Source organism: Haplochromis burtoni, unplaced genomic scaffold (genome assembly GCF_018398535.1).
Source record: "Haplochromis burtoni strain Fernald_Lab_line unplaced genomic scaffold, NCSU_Asbu1 Contig_300, whole genome shotgun sequence".
In the NCBI taxonomy this organism is placed as follows: domain Eukaryota; kingdom Metazoa; phylum Chordata; class Actinopteri; order Cichliformes; family Cichlidae; genus Haplochromis; species Haplochromis burtoni.
In genome coordinates this window covers 531,124-554,446 of record NW_024582661.1, presented here as the reverse complement: position 1 = coordinate 554,446, position 23,323 = coordinate 531,124, and the positions used below count along the sequence as shown (strand labels likewise).

At 40.2% G+C, this 23,323-nt stretch overlaps 3 protein-coding genes across 4 annotated transcripts; all 3 read right to left on the bottom strand.

Moving 5' to 3' along the window:
• Window positions 1-1,894: 1,894 nt before the first annotated feature.
• fblim1 (filamin binding LIM protein 1) lies at window positions 1,895-7,837 on the bottom strand. Its single transcript, XM_005941493.3, has 8 exons — window positions 7,465-7,837; window positions 6,787-7,168; window positions 5,565-5,719; window positions 4,641-4,728; window positions 4,384-4,553; window positions 2,903-3,081; window positions 2,618-2,738; window positions 1,895-2,466 (listed from the first exon to the last, which is right to left on the bottom strand). Exons 2-8 carry the CDS (start codon window positions 7,142-7,144, stop codon window positions 2,356-2,358), a joined length of 1,182 nt encoding a protein of 393 aa, XP_005941555.1. The 5' UTR covers window positions 7,145-7,168; window positions 7,465-7,837; the 3' UTR covers window positions 1,895-2,355.
• A 2,052-nt stretch (window positions 7,838-9,889) lies between these two features.
• Window positions 9,890-12,794, bottom strand: LOC102290667 (transmembrane protein 82). Of its 2 annotated transcripts, XM_005941492.2 has the most exons (6): window positions 12,498-12,794; window positions 12,324-12,396; window positions 12,046-12,238; window positions 11,515-11,932; window positions 11,041-11,225; window positions 9,891-10,954 (listed from the first exon to the last, which is right to left on the bottom strand). In XM_005941492.2, exons 1-6 carry the CDS (start codon window positions 12,571-12,573, stop codon window positions 10,865-10,867), a joined length of 1,035 nt encoding a protein of 344 aa, XP_005941554.1. In that variant the 5' UTR covers window positions 12,574-12,794; the 3' UTR covers window positions 9,891-10,864. The 2 variants fall into 2 exon arrangements, with proteins under 2 accessions (XP_042084011.1, XP_005941554.1); XM_042228077.1 differs by having other exon boundaries at window positions 9,890-10,954; window positions 12,324-12,794.
• A 105-nt stretch (window positions 12,795-12,899) lies between these two features.
• On the bottom strand, window positions 12,900-21,854 carry slc25a34 (solute carrier family 25 member 34). Its single transcript, XM_005941491.2, has 6 exons — window positions 21,747-21,854; window positions 20,597-21,352; window positions 17,563-17,628; window positions 14,635-14,787; window positions 14,404-14,538; window positions 12,900-14,099 (listed from the first exon to the last, which is right to left on the bottom strand). The coding sequence occupies exons 2-6, from the start codon at window positions 21,137-21,139 to the stop codon at window positions 13,929-13,931; spliced, it is 1,068 nt and encodes a 355-aa protein (XP_005941553.1). The 5' UTR covers window positions 21,140-21,352; window positions 21,747-21,854; the 3' UTR covers window positions 12,900-13,928.
• Window positions 21,855-23,323: the final 1,469 nt, after the last annotated feature.

Below are 23,323 nucleotides of genomic sequence, written 5' to 3'. Positions count from 1 at the left end.
CAACAGAGGCAGTACTGCATGAGGAAGTCAGGACTGGCAGAGGAATATGCGAGGATGGTCCTGGACGCTGTAGGAGTGACAGATGGGTTCAAATTGGGGGTGGGATTACATCAGGGGTCTGCTCTTCTGGTTTGCTGTGGTAATGGAGAGGTTTGGTAGGAGTCTCAGTGGACTATGATGTTTGCAGGCAACATTGTGATCCGTAGTGAGAGCAGGTAGCAGGCGGCAGAGAGCTTGGAGAGGTGGAGGTATGCTCTGGTGTCAAACAGATTGCGATCCCCTAGCTCATCTCTGTCCAAAAGTGGACTAAAATGACTTAACATCCAGCCTTTTTATGGGAAAAATGATACAGAATGTTAAAACGGAGTTAAACGGTTAAGCATCCTTAATTCTAATCAAATTCTAATCAAGATTAAATCAAATCTATATGATGAGTAAGAAAATGTAGTTTGAGTAATGACATGATTTTGATGCCTGACTATTTCACCTAGATTCTGGGAGCATTGTTATGACTGTGCATATCCTTGTCTCTCTCTGTGTGTGAATGAGAGCACTATGTAAACAGTGTGTAAAAGTCCTCATCGTGCATGATTCTGATTAAAATAAATTATATTAAGTATGCTGTGACTGACAAACACATTCATAAAGATAAAAAGTATATTCACATGTGATGTGATTTTTAACTTTGCCTTAAATTATCTGGGTGAAAAGTCCGAAAGAGAGAGAGAAACAACAGCACGGGACTCACGGAGCAAGCCTTCTGGAAGGAGGTACTCACGATAAACTCTAAGTAGTCACTACACATTGCTGATCCATGTCCACATTAAGTGGAATATCCCCCTAAAGTGCAAAGTGCAACAGCTAAAATACCTCTAATTTACCTCTTTCATGTCATGTCTGTCTATTCCTCCACGTACCTGTACCACTGTTAAAGCTGCTATTCTTTATTTATGATAGTAGAACATATTCTTTTTATTCTTTTGTTGTATGACTGTAGTATGACTGTTTATTTGTCTGTATAAGCCAAGTTCAGCTGTACTTCAAATTTCATTTGATTCAAATGAATTGGAAGACTTTGTATGGAGGACTGCTTCCTTATTGAATTATATCGACAGAAATAAGTGTGCCAGTGGCCAGAGTGTGTCCATTCTCCTCTCTCATTCCTCCCAAGATCAATATTAGAAATCAGCATTAGCTCAGAGTACATTAATTAGTAGTATAAGTAGTATAATTCAAGTGATTTGATTATTATTATTTGATTCATATTTTGCTTTGCTCCTTCTAAACTGCTTTAATAAAATATCCTGCATTCAAAAAGTCTAAATTGTTCCATTCCATTTTTAACCTTTTGTGAAACAGTAAAGGTAAACACTGTGTAAAAATATTGCACCTAGTTAAGGGTTCTTACAGGTTCTTACAGGTTTCTCTAGCTTTAAAACTTAAGAGATCCTTGAGGTCTATTTTCCAGCCGCTTGTGGCAGATGGCTGCCCTCTCTGAGCCTGTTTCTGCTGGAAGTTTCTTCCTGTTAAAATGGTGTGTCGTTCCCCCCCCCCCAAATCACCATCACATCTGATTGTTAGGCTTTTCTCTCTAATATAGTATGGGCATTATCTTACAATAAAAAGCACATTGAGGCAACTGTTGTTGTTACTTTGCGCTATTTTGAGCTGTTGTTGATACCTGCAACATATTGCACCCCCCGATTAAATAATGAAGAAAGTGAAGTGATAAACAGAAACAAAAATAACAAATGTGTTTTTCATAAAACAATTTAATACATGTGTACGAGATATGAATTACACCAAGTTTTTTTTTGAGATAGTGACTATAAATAAAGCAATTTCACTGGAATCCGATTGAGACTTTGATACTATGCCGGATAACTTTGTTTTATTAAGGCAGAAGACAATGTTAAAAACAGTCTGCTTGACGATTACTTCATACTTGTTAGTGGTTTGTCTGCTTGGTTTGATGATGTAGATGCAGTTTGAAGGCGAATAGAGATAAAATATATTAGATTACTTTTCTATCCTTTTTTCAAGTTAAAGTTGATTATTTATATGTTTGTATAATGACTGAGAAACAGCATACTGACTGGGGTTCCATTTATTCTCGTACATTTTTTGTAAAGTGAGTTGCAGGAATATAATTGTTGCTTTTGTAGATTGTATTAAGTGCAAAATGATGAAAAAGAAGAAGGTAATCTTCAGAAAGCTTGATATACTGTAAAAATATAGTTTTTCTCTAGTGAAGGAAGCATTTAAGGCATTTGCACATTCATTCATAAAGGCACATGCGCAGTCTCCCATCTCTTTGTTCAGTTTTTTCTTGTCTTGCTTGCTGTTCACGTGGGATTAGTGCTGACCAGAAGCCAGGTTCAGGTGACAGGGCTTGCAAAGCATCTTCCCGTCTAAAGGATAACAGCCATGCTCGTTCGGTTCAGGAGACAGTTGGATGGCGCAGACCTGCACACAATATGAAACAATGTATTTCTGGTACTGAAATAATATCTGTCTTTGTGTTTGTATCCTTGTGAATGTGTCTGTGTAGTGAAGTGTTTCAGAATCAGAATACTTTATTAATCCCTAGAGAAATGATGACACACAAAACACCAACCTCACATCTGTAGCAGTTCTCATGGTAGGAACGCCCCAGACATTCAACTGTATAGCTGTCGGTACCATCTTCTTGTGGAATGATAAGCTGGTTACAGGCACTACACTTTGGAGCGTATTTCCTTTACAATGTTAGATGAAAAAGAAAAATTTATTACACTTGTAGACAAAGGGGTGGTTTATAATGCAACAAAAGCATTGTAATAACATGTCAAATGAAGTGGAACACAACTGTATATATTGATCCTTTACCTAAACCCTTCAAATAGTTTTTTCCCCTTCATACCTGTAATAGTCTTGAAGGCAGTAAACTTCTCCAACTTCTCCCTGGGCAAAAGCTTGCTCTCCAATTTGCCTCTTACATGTTGTGCAGGTGAAACAAGAAAGATGGTATGCTCGCTCGAGTGCGCGGATTATGTGATCTGTGATAGCCTCCCCACATGCCCAGCAGAGCTCCAAACTGGCCTGAGACATGGAGAAAGATACATCGTTAATTACCTTAAAAATTTACGTTTTAATCTGCTTTTTTTTTTTTTTTTTGCATTGGGTCTGTTTCTGAAAATGTTTGAGGCATCAAACAGTGCAAGTTTACCAAGCATGGTTGTTTTTATGAAAACATGAACCTGGACATAGATCTAGTTATTTGTCTTCTCTCAGACCCCCCCTGCCCTCTGCACATTTTACTCACCACATGTGATAATTTCAAGTGCTTGAGCATTTATTTACATGTTGTAAGTATGAAAATCCCATCTGATCTGAATTGTTGGTCCAATTTGGGACTCACGATGAGGGGCCACACAGATATCCGTTTGCATGCTTCATGGCTTTTTTATTGCTCTCCAGTCTGTTGTAACACATCACGATGACAGATTTATCCAGCATTTTATGGGATTATATGAAAATCTGGAGCCATATTTGTTTGAAAGAAACTTTGATTTAACTTGACTTCCACAGACTTCCTGGATTCCCTCTCTTACCCACTGTTCTAAGGGTACAGGTGTATCACTATGCATGCTCAGTAACTCTGCTGGTTGATTAGAGAATCAGTGGTCTCAAGCTGACTGGAGAGGAAATAGAGCAGGGAAATGGTTGCTTCAGCAATGAAGAACTTGCAAATAATTTGTCTTCACTTATAGTTTTGATGAATGTAGTGGAGAAAGACATTCTACTTGAATGGGGCGGCTGTGTCCAGCAGGTAGAGCAGGCTGTCTACTAACTGTAGGGTGGTGGTGGTTTGATCCCTGGCTCATGATGCATTCATCATAGTGTGAATGTTAGACAGAGAGCGCTCAGGCTTAGAAAAAAATGTGTGTGTGTGAATGGGTGAATGAGGCTTGTAGTATAAAGAGTAGAAAGGCACTGTATAAGAACCATTTACCAGTCCTGTGAAACATTACATTGAGCTTAAAATATGCATGCACAAATGTAAAAAAAAACCCAAAAACAAAATGACATGGCTTTGAGCTTTTTTTTTAACCACCTGAGACCCTGTGTCCTCGTATGGGGATACATTTTGGGCTTTCTGCACCTTGTGCTTCATTCTGCTCTGTATTTCAACACTTCAGAAATGTTCAGAAGTGGTGACATTGCTGTAAAATAAACCAGATTTTAAAAAATCCTTTCTGTTCAACGGTGACTCATTAGGTCCAGCTAATCTCAAAAAGCTAGAAGAAACAGGAAAATTAAACCCAAAGAAGAGCTCAGGTTTCAGGAGGTTAAAGTTTGCATGTATATTCACAGCTTGGTTAACACGCTGCATTGCGCTACCTGGTAACAGTCTTCGCAGAGTGGGATCCCGGCCTTGTTGTAGTACTGTTTACCAGCCAGGGGAATGTGACAAGATCTACACTGGAAGCAGCCATCATGGTAAGTCCTGTTTAAGGCCTCTATCGCAGGTTCAGAAGGAGCCACTGGCTTTCGACAGAAGCCGCACAGATCTGCATTGTTCACACACACACAGTCAAACCAGGTTATAAGAATGTGGCACGCAGAGTGGCAAAATGTATAAAAAGAGATCAGGTTACCTTTGCTCTCTTTGTCTTGGCTGTTTTGGTGGATCCTGTGGATTTGGTCATCTGAGCTTAACCCACTAGATGGTGTTCTTGCTTTCACCTTAAATGTAAAGCGCATTATTAAACTGACAAGTTGAGTTTGGCCTACAGAGGCGAACTGCATAATTTAGCAGCGCTTGATTTTGAACACATGTGGGAGTTGTTTAAAAGTGGCTCTGAATGTGACAGGCGTAAGAAACACCGGAGTCATCCACAGCACATCATCAGGACCAAGCCACACAAACATTTTAATTTCACTGTGGTTTGAAGGTTTGGTTTAAAATGGGTGGTGAATACTATTTTTTTAATACTTCAAACATTTCAATTCTACTGAGTTTAACAGATTATTTCTAACCCTTTTCACCAGTCACATAAAGACTTTACCTTCTTTCGTGTAAAGACCTGCTGGTGATTCAAAGATGAGTTGTTGAGTTTAAGCGTTTTTAAAGGGAAACCTTTCAGCTTTTATTCGGTCAGTAAAATTCTCAGAAACCAGAGAGGAAGAAAGTAATTTACCAGTCCACCCCCCCACCCCCCACCCCCCAACTGATCTTTGTCTACACAGACATGGAGCAATAAAGTTTTTGTTTATTTACAGGAGCAGTTTGGAAGTTGGTGATTTTGTGAAAGCAAGTGTGCACACTTTTAGTAAGATGGTCGTATAAGAGCCCTGTTCTTTATGTTTTGGTGATGGCGCTTTACAGCCACTGTGAAAGGCTTGTGGAAAAGCTGTGGAAAGCTAATCCTTCATTGCAGACAAAATAATTACTCGTGTGTTTAAAATAATTGAAGGCATTTTTTTTTTAAAGGAAATTTGGCACCACGTTTTCGAAGCTGCAAACTGGAAGATTTTAAATGTCATTTGTTATAGTGACACTGTAAGATAAGTCTGCATACCTCTGGGTTGTAAACTGGCTGCTGGCCTGGGGTCACGGGGTGGGGGAAAGACTCTTGGGCTGGAGGAGGTGGTGGAAGTGCTGATTCTTCAGAGGGCAACTCTCCCGGACATAGAGGCAGTGCATCAGAGGGAGGGGGAGGAGGAGGGAAAAGCTCTGTTTGGCATGAGAACACAGTTTTAGATGATTTTGTAGCAGCATAGACAGCTGATTTAAAAAAAAAAACAGACTAATGACAAATTAGATGAAAAAACTGAATGTTTAATCACATGTACTGATGCGCTGTGCTGACATAGTTTTGGTCTACTTATCCTTTCAGAGTACATGTTTTAAAATCGAGACCCCCATGGCCCTTCACTGATTTTATTCTGGATCACTCATCACTTTAAATTCCCCATGCACTTTGGCCCTCCTGGTTGATACAGCATTCTGCACAGTGACTTTTTGTTCACTGGTTCAGGTGTTACATGTTTGAGAGAAGATATGTAGGACATACATTTTACCTCAAGTTCAAGTGTCTCTGTATAGTGTATATTTCCAGCACCTGATGTCAGTTTGACACTCTTGCTTTAGTAACTCTTGTCTAACGATAAAATATTTGTGTCCTGATGGGAGTTGTCTCTTCCAGGAAAAAACTGTCCTTATCCACGGGGCAGGAGGATGTAAAACACGGTTTGATGAATCATGGTTTATGGCCTACACGTTCACCTTATGTCATCCCAATTTCATATCTCCATGAGAATCACCATCATAAAAAAAGAAATAGATACAAATAGGGAACATCTTTTAGGAGAATCTGTTGATTCCTTCAGTAGAAGTCAAAGACTTGGAGGATCAATGCCAAGGAGAGCTGCAGCTGTTCTGGGGGCTCATAGTGACCGAAAACCTTGCCAAAGCACATGGACTCAGTTTCCCAGACATGAATTAAGCCTAGAAACTTTTCTGATTCTCATTGATTTTTTTTGTTTAAGTCTAGGACAAGGCTCAATCCCTGTCTGGGAAACGGGCTGGAAATTTTTTTGGCTCTTTTAAAAGTCTTTTAGATGTATAAAATCAATATTTTACATTTTGGGATCAGATATTTTGAAATGCAGGTCAGGAAATACATAAATTATCATTCTGATCTGGGGAGGACCCAATAAAGGGCCTTGCAGGGCCATTTTCTAATATTTTATAGATAGTCTTTTTAACTAAGAGAAAAAAATCAAGTATATAATAAATACCTGTTGAACTCCTCTGATCATTTTTTTCTTGAAGCTGTGTTTTGCCTGGTTCATGTTTGGGGGGATTGTGGCTCTGTGGGCCTGAAACCAGGGCCGAGGACCCCGCATTAGTCAAGCCTTTGATCTTTAGGCCGCCATTAGATTCTGACGGCGGTGACTTGTCCTCTCTGCTGTGCCTGAGGGCAGGTATGCTGTCACCTGGGCTGACTCTTACAGCAGGATGCAGTTTCTCTCTAGCCGGGGCACTGTGGGCTTGAAGGGCGGGCTGCTGCTGTGGGGTCACGGTGGCTCGGTGAGGAGAAGCCAGAGTGATGAAGACAGAAGAAACCACCCTTTTTGGTGGAGCTGCTGATGCCATGAATGTACAAAAGTCTCACGCAGCCTGAAAGGAAGACAGAAGAATAAACTCATGACTGCTTGCGACAGAGAGAAACACAGCATAAACCACAGGCTCAGTTTATAATATCAAGCAACAATAAACTACAAGAACTCATACTGAAGACAAAACAGACATTTATTTCCTATCATGTTGATCTAATTTAATCTAGGTATAGTTGCACAGCTGTATTCACCCGCTTACAGCTCTCATTAACCATAATGAATGGTACTAGAGTCAAAAAGCACAAATGTGAATTATCTGTATGCTGTAAAACCACTCACACCGGCTGTGTCACATACCTGGAAGAAAATGGGCTTTCTCTTTGCTTCTTTCTTCTTTCCCGTTCTGTATCTTCCAAATCTCTGGTTTATTTTCTCTCCTATGAGCTGCCTCAGAGAGAAGACTTTACTCCGGTAGAGAGGGGCTGCTATCTGCAGAAGGCCACTCCTTTTCCTTCTGTACCTCCCTCCGTCAGTCGACCCCTCCTCCTCCTTCTCTGGCTGAATGACAACACCGCCTCCCTCCCGACCGTAAAAGGTGAACAGTTAATCTCGGACAAAGTGCAGTAAAAGACATGACACATTCATCTACTATGAAAACTTGGAAGGCTGCACACACACACACACACACACACACAGACAAGAGTGCATGAACGTAGACACACACCCACACTGAGTTATGCAACATGTGTGCACTCATACCAAAATCACACAGCCTTTTTTTCTTTCTTTTTTTTTAACAAATGCAATACACAGTGCCATAAAGTTCCTCGTAAGGTTTTTACCCAGAAGCAAGCAGGCAGGCAGAGACACACACACACCTACACACACACAAGCAAACTCCCAGTTCTTTATCTCTCTGCATGCCAGCAGGATGTGACTGTACCTGCCTTTTCCAGCAAATTTCTATCTCAAACTGCCCTCTTTTTCTCCCCTGTGCAGTTCTCCCTCATTGTTCTGTCAGCTTTATTTTCCCTACCTCCCTGGTTGAGTCTGCCTCCCTTTTTTCTTTTCCCTCTTTCCTTCGTCCCTTCCCCCACAACATTATATCACTTAAGCCCTGACTCTCTATCAGTGTCTCATGGCACTGCTTCCATTTGGGACACAGAGCAGAAAACACTGTCCGATAATAGGTGCTGGACTTCATCGGGAGCTTTTGTGCTCAGCTTTCCAGGACCAGCGGCATTACGGTGCAGTGAATCAGGGCATTGTGCAAGAGGAGATGTTGGTATATTAGGAGAAGGGGGGCAGGGGGGAGTACAGAGTGATGTCTATGGGAGCTATGAAGAAGTGCTTTGTTGTGTTTGCTGTTCCCCATCACAGTCAGTCTCAGTAATATCAGATGTGCTGATCAGCAAATATTATGATTACTCTCTTGAGCCAAAGCGTGTCTTGTCCCTCCTAAAAGTCAAACAGGAAGATGGAGCAAGAGACCGAGCGCTGAATAAAACTTTCCTGATTGATATGGGTCAGCCTGGAAGAAGAGAGGGAGAGGGAGGAATGCACAGAGAGGGTTAACAGGAGATGGCGATGCGGAAAGTGATGGGGGTCTCTGTTGTTCCAGCTCTGTGGAAAGGAATGCTGCAGTGATGTCACGGCTGCAGGAGGGAGCATGCCTACTGATGACACAATCCCCAGACCTCCACGCTCCGCCTTCCAACAGCCCAAATCCTCATTAGACCCTCTGAACCTCCTCGTTGCTTTCAGCAGCTTGACTTTTCAATTTAATCACCAACACCACAGTGTCATTTTTATGTTTATGTGATTTCAGAGGGGTGGATTTTGCAGAACAGCAACAAAAGCTGAAAAGAATGAAAGGAAGTCAAAGGAACAGGAAGAAACATACAGATGGGAAAAAACAATTGCATGCTCACAAATACACTTTACACGCACACTGACTTTGTAAGTGCTAAGGCAGAAAAGTCAAGCTTTTACTCAGTAACGATTACTTTCATTAAATCTAAATGATGTTATGGGAGAGACAAAAAACGAAGCAGGAGACGGCAGCATAATCGGGCTGTTAGTCCTGAAAGATAAAGCTTCAAAACAGCTGATTCCTACAGTATTCACATTAACCCAGTTGGATATAGTTTCCTATCACCACCTCCTATGTGTCTTTTTCTTCTCTCTCTCTTTCTCTCCTTCGACAATTCTAGTTTGCAATGTAGGATTGTTTTGTTTCCAGATTTTTAAAAGTCACTCCAGATTAACAGAACTCTGATCTGATGTTTGTGTTTGGAGTGCTCGTTTAACTTTCTGAGGCCTAAGTCATAACTGACAGTGATCCTAACCCTATGGAATCAATACGTTGGCCCGAGACTCAGCAAAAGTCTTGGTTCATATTTTGCTTCCAAGGAACTAGAGTTTTATTTTTAGTGGTCTTGAGCAATGTCTCGCCAGGATTTCTGAAAGTATTTTAAAGCTTTTCTTTGGACATTGGCTGCTTTTTCACTCATTTTCAGCCCAATCTTTGTACCTGACCATCTTCACAGGATTTTTTAAAATCTTTAAACCACTGAACCTATTACTCATTCAAATACTGAAAAGCAGTGTTGTGTTTACACATAACAGATAACTTAGCAAAAACAAAATCTTCAAGCACTTGTTTGACAGACATAAAATAGTATTTTTTTGTTTGTTTCTTTGTTTTTATTTCAACCAATAAGGTGATTTTCAAGCGCTATTAGCTGAGCTCTCAGAATATCTCTACACTGTGTGTGGTGTATACTTGAAACATCTAAGGAAACTGGTCAAGTGTCAGGTCTAAAAACTACATTGAGCAGCACTGTATTTCCATGTTTGTTTGCACATTTCAATAAATTGCTGCACCCATTTTCCATTGTCCTAACAAAATCTAAAGAAACAAGATGTGACTCAATAGTTTTGCATGTATATATATTTTTTTCAATTGTACTTCAAAGTCTTGGTAATCAGGGAACAAAACTAGCACATTTGTTCTAACTAGCACACACTGAATAGTATTTAAACTAGTTAGCCTCACTGGGTTAATGCCCTGATTACAGCCATCCTTTAATGAACACATCACCAGTTTCTCTTCAGTTCATATAACAATAAAATGTAAATAACTGAATATTTTATGAAAGAAAATCACAGTAAACTTCACTGAAACACTATTGAATTATAATAAATGAGCTGTAACTAATCAGTACTTCTACAGTTCTCCAAAGTCGTGTGATCAGATAAGTGCCAAAAGCTTCTCTGTTATAGTAGCGAGCACTTTTATTGTTTCAGTCTCTGAACACACCTGGCTCCCATCATTTAAAACACATTATGGGCGGCACAGTGGTTACCACTGTTGTCTCTCTTTATGTGGAGCTTACATGTTCTGTGCCTGTGTTGGTTCTCTCTGGATTCTTCCCACAGTCCAAAGGCAAGCAAGTAGGTCTCTCTGTGTTATCTTTGTGATAGACTGGCAAGCTGTCCGCCTCTCTCCCCATAAAAGCAGACTCCAGCTCCCACACAAGCCTGACTTGGATTAGCGAAAAAAAATAAATGGCTGGACATTAAATACTAAATCAGCTTATTTTTTTATATTATTTCTGTTTAATATAAGACCCCAAACAACAAGAAGTCAATTAAAGCCTTTAAGCACAATATTATTTTACAACACAAAGTAATAGTGCATCTTTACAGGTGAGACAGTCAATGATAATCATTGTGGTGGAGTTTGAGTGCACCGTTATCTGCCACGTGATGATGTTTTAATTGTGGTTCCTTTGTGACTGGAGCACTCGTCACGTCTGCTCAAGCTTGATTCCTCTTTTTCTTCCTGAAAAGGAAACATGAGAATTCAACCTCCTGTCGTGTTATTTTCACAACTACAGCAACTAAAACATAACGAGGCAAAGACCAGACCTTCAGCAAAGCCTGCAGAAGATCCCAAGAAGGCAATAGACAGACTGCTTCTCCCAGAAACGCGATGAGGATTTGAAACACATCAGACCAGTATCCCATTGCAAGCATGAGGACGAGCAAGGCTCCCAGCCGCATAACTACAGAGTGCAGGAGGGCCGCTGTGCCTGTCTGCCGATGCTCATCCTCTGTAAGTACAGACAGAAAAGTTACACAATGATCCCAAAAAGCCTTGGCTTTGTGCTTACTGATTTTATAGGCTGTGTTTTTGCCATCAATTCTAAGTTTTTAATTCATATATGTTGCTTTTTACATTTATAGGGCTTCATTTCATCACTTATGGTCTACTTTTATTTCTTAAATCCATATAATATTATTTAAATCTATTTAAATATTTTTATTATTACTTAACACTCCGTGGGTACTTTCCTCTCTGAGGATTAATTAAGTTCCACTCTCAGCAGCACTGACCATCACCTTGAATATACACGAGCAACATAATGTAACAGAGCGTCAGCAGAGTCCAGAACTTCATAGCATCCTTCTGGGACAGGAAGTGGTCATAAACTGTAGCGGTGGAAGCAACACTTGCTACAGCAAAAGCCAAGACAACCGCTCTTTGCAGTGAAGCCAGTATGGTGTGTCCGGAGGTTAGAAGAGTGATGCACTTCCCACAGTACTGTTTAGTGCTGTGCAGCGGGTAGAGTCTGGCCACATGGATCCACAGACTGTGGCTCAAGCTTGCCAGTTTCCAGCTGAGAGCAGCTGCCAGAAATAAGCTGAGGGAGCTGTGTGGAGCCCTCTGTTGGAGGAAGATCAGAGTGCCGGTGAGGCTACAACCCAGGGAGAACTGGCTCTGGATTAGGATCATGTCTAGACCTCTGCCACTGGCATCCTGCATTAAGAGACGTGGATTAGAAATGTGTAATGAAAGAACACTCTAAAGCAGATACATAAAAGCATAAAACAATGCATAAATATAGCTGCAGTATTTGTTGAGGAGCTCACCAGTCCAGCTGACGCCCAGGTAGAAACAGCCCTGAGGGAAAACTCCAGCACTATCAGGGAGAAAACCCTCGAGCCCATCAGAGAGAGGAGGACAGTCAGAATCCAGAACTGGAGGGCTGATCTCCAGTTCCCTCTCAGAGACGTGCCCAGTGAGGATGACCTGGGTTTGCTTCCATTTCCAGAGTCAGAATCACTGTGTGCAGACAAAATAGAATAACTTCAATGCTCTTGAAAATCAAGCTATGCTTTCCCTTTTTCCTCTCAAAGGGTGAACTCACTTGGAATTTTGAACAAAATTGTAGACTCTCAGCAGGTTGTACAGCACTGATATTCCACATGCACCTACGAGCCCTTTAAAAAAAACACAACCAAAAATAAGCCAGTAAAGAGGAGACATGACATTGAAAAGTGCTGAGAATTTAACCATAATCAGAGAAAACATGTTGTCAGACCTTGAAGAAAGCAGTCAAATGGTTTTGAATCAAAAGGTGTCCATCCAGTGGTTCCCAGGATCAAGGGGAGAAACATCTTTATGATGTTCTTGTAACGTTTCAGCAATAACACTCAAAGTGGTGCTACAAATGAATGACTTTGCCCTTATTTCTTCGAGCTGATCAGGTTTTAGTAAGCTCCATCCACCCAAAGGTACAAAGGTGAAACGTGATATGGCTACAGCTTTTAGTCAAATCAATTCTTGATGAAAGGGGTTTCAAATCCTCTCAAGAAGAAACCTTTAACCCCAGTCAATTAAATCATTTCAAAGAAACAGAAAACACCACAGATTACAATGATTTTAAAGCAGTGTATTCAAAAGATTCACCACCTATCCAGAGAACAAAAACAAACCAGACAGGTTTCTTACAAAAAATCTTTATTAGGACTGTTCATTGCTTTTAAAGTTTTAAGTACCAGTAGGTTAAATTTCTGCACATAAAAAATTGAAATTACAAATGTCATTCTTGGCTTTAGTTACATAAGTTCAAGTCAGTGAATTTTAAAAAAGAAAGTCCCATCAGGTTGTTTTTTTTTAATACAACAGACAAGGCATCTAGACAGTGTAATAAACATGGCAAACAATTTTTTGCTTTAATGATGATGACTTGTTCTTCAAGTTGACCACACTCACACACTGATGAGTTAACAAGCAAATTCCTGCGAGACTTAAGCTTGAGGTATAAAAAAAAAACCCTAATCAAAAAATGTATACACTCGAGACATATTTTTAGAGAAAGATGTCTTCCAGTATGTGCATAACATGCCAGTCTTGATTAAGTGCTTCAAGTGTTCATTTTCTGTGCTAGATGGGAGAGAAAAGCTTGTACTTAAAGCAATAGTTTGACATTTTGCTCATGTTTCTTTCTGGAAAAGAGTAAGATGAGATGTTTGATATGGCACCCAGTGTCCGTTGGTTAAATATAAAGCCACAGCCAGCAGGCATGTGCTTAGCTTAGCATAAAGACTAAAAATGAAAGGCAACAGCTAGCTTGTCAGAGCTACCAGCAGCTATCAGTACCTCTAAAGTTTACCAGCATTTTATATTAGGTCTGTGTGTTTAATAAAAAGTGTTGAAACAACAGTTTGTTATTTTATATGCAATTATTATGCTTCTAAGGAGTTACCATTAACTATTTTATTAACTTTGCCCAGAGCTAAACTAGCTGTTTTTATGCTAAGATAAGTTAACCAGATGCTAGCTCCATATTAACCATAAAAACGTCCATGAACCATCTCATTTCACTCTCGGAAAGAAAAGTAAATAAGTTTACTTCCCAAAATGTCACACAGTTGCTTTAAATTCAGTGCTTCATTAACTGAGAGAGCACTCTAACAGCTGTAGCAGAGCCCAGTTGTGCTTTCAGTGTGCAAGTATGGGTGCTTCAGCTCTACTTATCCTTCACTGCTTGTTGCCTCATCAGATCCCAGAACAGCATGCTTAGCACCGTGTGCGGGGCCAGTCGCAGGAACACGGGGCCCATGCCTTTATACAAACCCAGCAGGCCCTCCGCTCTGCACACCTTCAGCATGCAGTCTGAAAATCCATGATACAGACGCCCCTACAAAACAGATGTAAAAAACACAGCAAGTCTTTCGTGAACTGAAATAAGCTGAGTTCCTTTATAGTCACTCTACACAACACAATAAGATTCAAAGGCAGTTTCTCCTTAAATACATACCTAATATGAGAAAAAGATGAAATAATATATCTATAAAAATATATAAATTAGATGATAAAGGTCAATACAAATATATAATATAGATGAAATGATTTCATATTGCTTTTTTTAATGACGGTATGCTTTTTTTTTTAGATTGTGAAACTAATGAAAATGAGGACAACTGTGTTGAAGACAGACTCACCTTACGCAACTCATCCACCGGCTGGTTGTAGAGCCGAGTACTAATGACATCAAATGGTGTCATGGTAATGGCCACAGCAACTCCACTGACTGCAGCTGCCATCAAGACTGCGAGCCAGCTGTTTGGACTGAACCACTGAAAGGACACAAAGAAAGATGATCCGACTTTCAACGCATGGCAGCAGCTTGGTCACATATGACATAAAACCTTCGGCTCTTTAGATAACATTACCTGAGAATGTGACACCCATTCCTTAGCTGAGGTGAAGGTTGCCAGCTGGGCAGCTGATCCCACCATGACTCTAGGCACAGCCCCATTCACACCCCTCCAAAGACCAATTAAACCTTCTTTTCGATAGATGGTAACAAAGGCATCAGACACTCCCTGAAATAGAGGAAAACAAAGGCACTGGTGAGTAGAGGCTACAGATAATAACACTCAAAACCAGGTAACACTTTATAACACGGCTTGCAACTAAGGGTGTAATTAAATGGGATTTAAATTGCATTTAATTGCATTTACCTACAAATATTCAAAGGTAGGTACACTAGAATAAGAGGGTAACAAGTCAGGTTTTTACAGGAAAAAAAGACATAATTATTCTGTAAGTTTATTCTTTATTTAAAATCTCTTTTTGTCACGGTTCTGGGTCTTTCTGACCCAGCTTTTTGAGTTCTTGTGTTTTTTCTATTATGGTTTATGTTTTGAGTCCTTTGTTGTACTGTCTTTGTTATTTCCCTAGGTTTCAGTTATGGTTATCATAAGTTTAGTTCTTAAGTTTAGTAATATGGCTTCACTGTGTTCCATGATGTCTACTGTGCCTTTCTGTCCCATGTTTCAGGTTCCAATGTTCTGTCTCCCCAGTCCCTGTTAAGTTTACATGTCTGGAGTTCAGTCAGTGTGTTTCCTGTTTTACTTTGAAGGTCTGTGTCTCATGTCAGTGTTTCTAGTTTTGCTTCCCTTGTCTCGTCCAGCCTGATTACTCCCAGCTGTGCTCTCCTTCTGTGTCTCATTCCCTCGTTATCCCTCAGTGTATTTAAGCCCTGTGTTTCTCTTTGTCAGTGGCGTAGTCTCCCTCATGGCTGTGTGTTAGGTAGCCATGTCCCAGTTTAGGGTCGTTATAGTTTTTGTGCCATTCTGCAGTAAAGCAGCTTTTTGAGTTTAATTCCTGTGTGGTAAGTTTTGCGTTTGGGTCCTTCTCCTGCCTGCACACAGCCAAAACATGACACTTTTACTAAAATTTGTGAATAAGAATTTGTGAAAACGAATACCTTAGTAAAAGTATTTGTCTAAAGCCAGAAATAAAGGTAATAATATTCAGGCAAAACATTCAGGCAGCCTGAAGTAACTTCATGCAACCCATTTAAATTTGCCTTGAATACATTAAGTCAGACCATCTCCTTCTGTTTTTGTTAATTCTGCAGCTGATTTCAGGAGGAATTAGCTGCACATCTGAACATACACATGTATGTATGGAGCTGTATTTATTAACCTTTGATAATGCATTCATTTTGGCACTGTTTTTGATACGCTTTTCAGTTGGAGCCTGATCAATCCTGGCATTGCCAACTTAGAATACAGGACATGCCACTGATGGCTGAACCTGGCCATTCAGTATATTCAGGTGACCTCATTCTTTGGGCACATATCACTGGTGTAGACCTGACCAGCTGAAGCATCTGCAGATTATAACACTGCCCCTGCAGGTTCTTGCAGCAGGCCCTGAGCAGGCATGATGGGTGCATCACTTCATCTGCCTCTCTTCTTACGTTGATGGAGACATCACTGGGGAAGAGGATAAATCTGGACTCTTTAGACCACACGATCGGTTTCTATTGTTCCTGCCTTTTTTCCCCTGAGAGCACTCTTAGCACTTTTAATTTAAATTTTTATGTTTATTTAAGCGTTGTCTGACAGTATGTTTGCACAAAATACCGCAGCAATTTCCTAATGTTGTAAACCGGCTCAACATTTGGCAATAAAACCCTTTCTGATTCTGATAAGCCTTAAAAAGATTCAGCGATTTGTTTTTAGTCCACCGAGTTTGCTTCACATCATGTGTGTTTGCAAATGTACTTTCAGTGTTAGACATATCCATGACTTGTGCTGATGACTTTTTTTTATGATCTGATTTTACCAGATGTTTAAAGGATCTCCAATCACGATCACTTTTTTCCAACCACATTTCTTCCTTTTTTGATGATTCATCACTATCCTCCCAGGTCCTTTCAACCCCTTTACAGCCTGAACCAGGAAATAATTGCTTGAAATTGCATGGTTTGTTTTTTTCTTTTTCGAAAATTGAGTGTTTAATGAACCTTCTGAATAATAATAAAAAAATTAATATCAATTAGCATATTTTAGTTTTAATTTGCTAGCTCTGGCATTTCGGACAGCTTTTATCCAGGTTTTGGTAGTTTCAGTAATCGCCTTAGTTGTCTTTGCTTGATGAAGGCAAATAATTTAACCCATCTTTTCCACAACCACATGATGCGTCTTCTGATATGGTTGTTTGAGAAATGAGAAGCGGCTCACTACATCAGTTAGGTTTAAATAACCTGTATCCAACTAAGCCATATTAATTATTGCAGTAAATATCCAGTGGAAGGCTCTTATTGGTTTGCTTAAGTAAATATAGGTGGAGCCTTTTTCTTTTGGCCGGGCAGATTATATGATCTGATGGTTAAAGGGCAGACACGTACTGTTTAAACACCATGCGTCTGCAGTTTTACTGTGCTTCTCTATAATTTAACTTCTACTTTTAGTTTTATACTCTCACCACACTGCATTTTAGAGAAAAATATTAAATACACGTCAAATACAAGTTGTATCCATTTTTTGTTGAAAACACAGGTACATAATGTTATTGATACGCAGTGTTTATAATGACCATTTTCTCCTCAGGTGCCAACAAATAACGTTTTCATTATCAGCTTTCTATCTTGGTATGTCATATTAATGGGAGTGTTATGGGCTTCAAATTTTAATTACCAAATGAACACCTGATAAAAAAAAAAAAGCACAATTATTATACTATAGCACATAGTTTACACCATCCTGGCCAGTTATTGTACTTTAATACACCTGTACTGACATCTTTAAACATTGAAACAGCTGGTAAGCTATTCTTGTGTTTTATGTGAAATGTGTCCGTCTTACCAGGTGGTTATGCTGGTGACCTACTGCAATGGCTGCCACAGTCTGAGCCTGCAGATGGGTTTTCACCTATGAAGAAAACACAGCAAGCACGTTTTAAAATGCATTCAGGCTTATGGTTAGTGTTCAGCAGCGAGTTTCACTTAATGCTTTGCTGAAACAGAGTTCAAAGTGCACAGAGCACCAGACTTGTCACCAAGTCATTTGTTAGAATGAGTTGTGTGAGGATACCCGATAACCCTGCTAATATTCACAGGAAGGAGTTACACAACGTGCAGATCGTCAGGAGCTGGTCAAATACAGGATTCGGTGATTCATTCGCACTTTCCTTGTAAAGGAAGTTTTTTTTCCTTCTTGTGAAATCATGACGCATTTCATGTAAAACAAAAACACCTAAATAAAAAAAGAAGCAGCAGCTTCATCGTTTCCTTCTTGATATCAGATATGGTGTCAGTAAAATAACCTTCACTGCCTGCCGGCAGCACACAGAAGGACCCACAACATACTGTATAGGTTTGGCAGCAGCAGGCGGAAAGAAAAACATTCAGGATATATTTAGTGACCGTGATATAAATACGTCATCAGACAGTATCGTCTTTCCATGACCGTCCAGAAAGCTTAGATGGACTTGGATGTATTGACTGGCAGCTGAGGCAGAAAAACAACAAAAAGAGTGGTACAGTTGTAGAAATGCAGAGGACATAAATCAAGTGATGGTGAAGTTTGACACTGGTGTGAAAGTGATGTTTTTTGGAGAGCATGTAGACGGACTGCTAAGAAAATGCACACTCTGATTTAAACTGGAGATCATACTGCGTTTTGAAGACTTTCTAAATGACCTAGATCTATGAACATCTATGTGATCTAGCAAACACTGGGCAAAAACAGCTTGAAGACCTTTGAGGTGTCTTTGAAAATGGTCTGGGGTCTCTTTCTTTTCCCTTCAGTTCAAATGCAGACAGTTGGGTTTGTATTTTAGCTTTTCTTTTCTTTCAACTTCATTTCATTTTACTGTCCTTTCATTAAGCCACTGAAATTTATTTTCCCCTCTTTAACTTTCCATTTAGTCAAGTTAGTCTGAAAGCGTTGCTGGTCTCTCACTAACCAGATTCCACCACATGATTTCAGGGGAATTTCCAAAGTTAGTCTTTTTGGAACACAATTCCCTAGTTGTATAATTATTCTGCTGCAGACGTTCAGGAAGGAAACAAAGGGTGGAGGGTGGGGGCAGATTTTAAACTGGAAATACTGGAAAAACAATAACTTTGGAAGAATTTCACATCATTTCAAATGCAAGCTCCTAGAATTTTCTTCGAATAAACAATTTTTACAGCAACTGAAAATTGCTCCAATATAGACTTACTAGCCACTTCAAGTACACCTTGCTACTACTGGGCTGCAAACCTGTTTTGCCTTCTGAAGTGTCTTCATTCTTGCTTCTTGCATTGCAGGAAGCAGGCATAAGAACATGTCTACACTGTGGTCATAAAGGGATGGACAAGAGAAGCAACAACATGCAGGCAGGCTGTGGTGTTTAAATGATGCCCTGTTGGTATATCCTCCACACTGTTACATCACCACCAGGTAGGATGAATCCACGCTTTCATGTTGTTTGCATTAAATTCTGACCCTACCATCTGAACATTGCAGCAGAAATGCAGTCTCAAAGACAAGGCAATGTTTTTTCAGTCTTCTGTGATTCAGTTTTGATAAACTTGTGTGAATTGTATCCCCAGAGATGCTCTTGTGCATATTTTTTGTTTAAAAGGTGGTTATTTGAGTTATTGTTGCCTTCCTTTCAGCTGAAACCAGTCTCCATACTACAGCTCACTAGATATTTCTTTTTCAGACGATTCATTTTAAAGTCAAAAGATGGCTATGTGGGAAAATCCCAACAGATCAGCAGTACTCAGACCAGCTCGTCTGACACCAATAACAACATTCAAAGTCATGTAAATCACTTTTCTTCCCAATGCTGAGGATCAGTTTGAACTTCACTCGGTCATCTGAACCACATCTACACATACAGACCATGATGTATTTGAATGTTGAATGTGACTATTCCTTTAATGTATAAATATCCTGTTGTGTAATTAGGAAGTGAGCACAAAGGATGGGAGTTCACTTTTGTCTCTTCTTTTTTAAATCTATGGGCGAATAGATGGTAAATATTTGTCTCTCTCCCTCTCTCCCCATATATGTAATTAAAAATCATTACATACATTTGCAATGTATGTGATTCTGTTTGTTTTTTGTTTGTTTTGTTTTTGTGCTAATAATGAATAAGAACTGTTGAATATCAAAAAAAGAGAGAAATATCCTGTTGTAACATATTACTCGTGTTTATGGAAAATCCTTTGTGTTACACTGTGATACAAGTTTAGAAGTGTGTTGATGTTTTTTTGCTGCGGATCACAGTTTAACAATGAGTGACCTAGTTAGTTCCTGAGAGTTTGTCATCCAGGCCACACATCTAGTGGGAGATCTAATGCTTCTGTTACTTCTGCTTTAACGTGATTAGAACACACTGTTTTCAGTCACTTTGAATAAAAAGACCTTTCTGGAAAAAATATCAGAGGACTGAATAAAAAGGATTTAAGAAAGTGCCACACATGAAGCAAACATGATTGTTTCTTCTCTTAATTCTCTCATATTTGGCGCCAGATGCCCAGACCACCTCAGCATTGGATGGATGGATTTGGCCTTTTTTTTTCATATGTTGAGACTGTACAGATTTGTCTTAAAAAATCATTAATGCAAAAGATCCTAAAAAGTCAATTCATTTACATTAGTACATATTGTAATGGGGATGCTCACAGGTAGACACTTCATTTGAATTAAAAGAGTCACAAAAAAAAACTTAACCAAAAAAAAGCAGATATTTTAAATTAATTTTAATGATGCACAAAAGCCAAATCAGTGGCAGACCACTAAAGGAGTTTGTCTCTATGGAGCTTCATGTTTTATTGAGATACCTTCCTCTGGAAACAATGACTATAGAAGAAACTATAAAAAGGAGAAATTTTAATAAACTTACCAGATAGGCAGGAGAAGCTATGAAGGCACCCAGAGCTCCAGCACCTGCCCCTGACAGCAGACTCCCCCCATGGAAAGAAGTGATCCCCAGAGCTTCACAGTAGGAGTACGAGCCCAGCCTCACGCCGTTCATCACACCCTGGTAGATGAGCCCGGCTGAGAGCCCCTTCTGCAGGCCCCGTAGCCCATCCGTGCGGCCCACCACCCAGAGCGCCTGCAGGACCCCGCGGTAGTGTCTCTGGTAGGATCCCCGAGCACAAAGCTCCCCCTGTAGCTGCAGACGGGTTTTCACCACCTCCAGAGGATTGGTGAACACACAGGCTGCGCAGCAGGCAAGAGCGCCCAGGGCGAAGTCTAGTGGAGGCCAGACTGCAGGAGGCGGCGGCAAGGGGCCAAAGACCCCACAGGGGACCGTCAACACGGTGGGTGAAATCCTCTGGGAAGGCTGTGGAGCAAATACAGACTCTTCGGGCGAAGTGTTCAGCAGCTGAGTGCTACTCATCGCTGAGAAGTGATCTTCACAGTTTGCCTTAACAGTACTCATGATGGCTTTCCTCCCCTTGCCTCAGTGTGACAGGAGCAGGGAAAGTACTTGGTAGAGTACAGTAAAGTCAGAGACAGAAGCTACCGACTCCTGCGATTACTCATTTAACATCTGCTTTACACGTTCGTCCTGTGACTCGCAGGCTCACAGTGTCCTCCTGGACTCACTTTCATTAACTTTCTTCACTGTCATTCTGTTCTAATGAGGCACCATCTGCAAGAGATCATGCAAACATTTTAAGCAAGCTTCAGATATGACACCCAAATCCAGCCTTGCAAGTCAGGAGAGTGACTCTCCTTTTTTTCCAGGAAAGAAAAAGCTGTCAGATATATTTAGGTTCCTCCTTGCAGGACAAACATTGTAAAAGCCTCTCTCTTGTTCTTTGACTCTGGGAGCTTTCGGCACACTGAAGTTCATTCATTCAATACTACAACTGACCCAGAAACAGATTTAAGAGTAAACACACCAGATAATCTGACATTCATAAAACATACAAGCACACAAAAATGCTCAGAACAAGTATCAGAGACAGCCACGTGGAAATATAAAACTTTTCTGAGAGTCTTTTTCTGTGGTTATAAAAATCTTAGTTGATAATGACACTCACAGTTTTCATTGATCCCGTGCAGTTCCATTCTTCCTCTCTGCTCCATTCTTGTAAACATGTGTCTCAGCACATTCATTGTCACAGTCCCCTCCTTCTGATTCTGGTCAGAGCCAATAACGTTTCAGGCCTTTGTGCCACCTCACCATTTCCCTGAGTGCGCACGAATGGGTTGGCTGTGCTGTGAAACTGCCCCTGCTCTGGTCCTATAGGAGCTCTCTGGGTAAAAGGTTATTGTTGGTCAGAGAGAGGGAGAGCTGAAGCGTCTGAGGCCCGGGAGAGCAAATGCTGTGTGTGAGCTATCAAAACAAGGTTAAGCTGCTAAAGACCGCATGGATAATCTTGGAAGCAAAACAAAGGGACATATGCACTGCTTTTACTTTTGCGCTTCTTCCATCTTATATTTATCTTTTTATTTGTTTTAGAAAGTTTTTCAGTATTCAGATTTATTCAGTAGAGGAAAACTGATGTGGTTGATCGCTTTAAAATTGACGAACCCTCTGAAAAAGAAAAGAAAATGAGCCGTAAGTGCTAATTGGAGAAAGTTTTAAATCAATTATCTGCCGACTTTTTTGTGCTGTATTACAAAAACTCAGCCACTAGAGGCCGACTTTTTGTAAAGTTCAGATCAGACACCTGAGGTGGATCCAAGTTCCCTGTTCATCTTAATGAACCACCTGCCACCTTTAGTAATTTTTGGACCTTTTGTTTACATTAGTTTATGTAGCAGTCAGAGAGCAGCAGGCTTCTTATTATAAAGGCTAAGAAGGGCCATAATTTAGAGGTTGTGATATCAGAATCAGAATACTTTATTGATCCCTGGGGGAAATTATTTTTTTGTTACAGTGCTCCATTATAAACAAACATTAACAAGACAGACAATACGCTAACTAAGAATAGTACAATATATACATATATATATATATATATATATATATATATATATATATATATATATAATACATAAAGTCACTTATTAATAAATAGCTGGAAAAGAAACGTGTAGTTTTAGCAGTAAACAGTGTGTTAAGTGGATGCGTTGTACAGGGAGATGGCCACAGGCAGGAAAGATTTCCTGTGTCGTTCAGTGGTGCTTTTTGGTAATCTCAGTCTCTCACTGAACGTGCTCCTGTGACTGACCAGCATGTCATGGAGTGGGTGGGAGGTGTTATCCAACATTGTCTTTATCTTTGGACACATCCGCCTCTCCGACACCACCTTGAGGGAGTCCAGCTCCATCCCCACAACATTACTGGCCTTACGGATTAGTTTATTGAGTCTGTTGGCATCTGCGACCCTCAGCCTGCTCCCCCAGCATGCAACAGCATAGAGGATCGCACTGGCCACAACAGACTCATAGAAAATCCTGAGCATTACCCACTATTTAGATGTGAAACCACTACGAATTTCATAAATGTGAAATAATAACTAATGTTGTTTGTTGTCCACACAGACATCGTACACCAGCATAATGAATGCTCTTGGTCCCCTTTCAACGTTTGTGAAACCATCTATCAGGAACCTAGGGATAACCTTCGATCCTGCTCTTACATTGGATACTCACGTCAAATCTCTGGTTC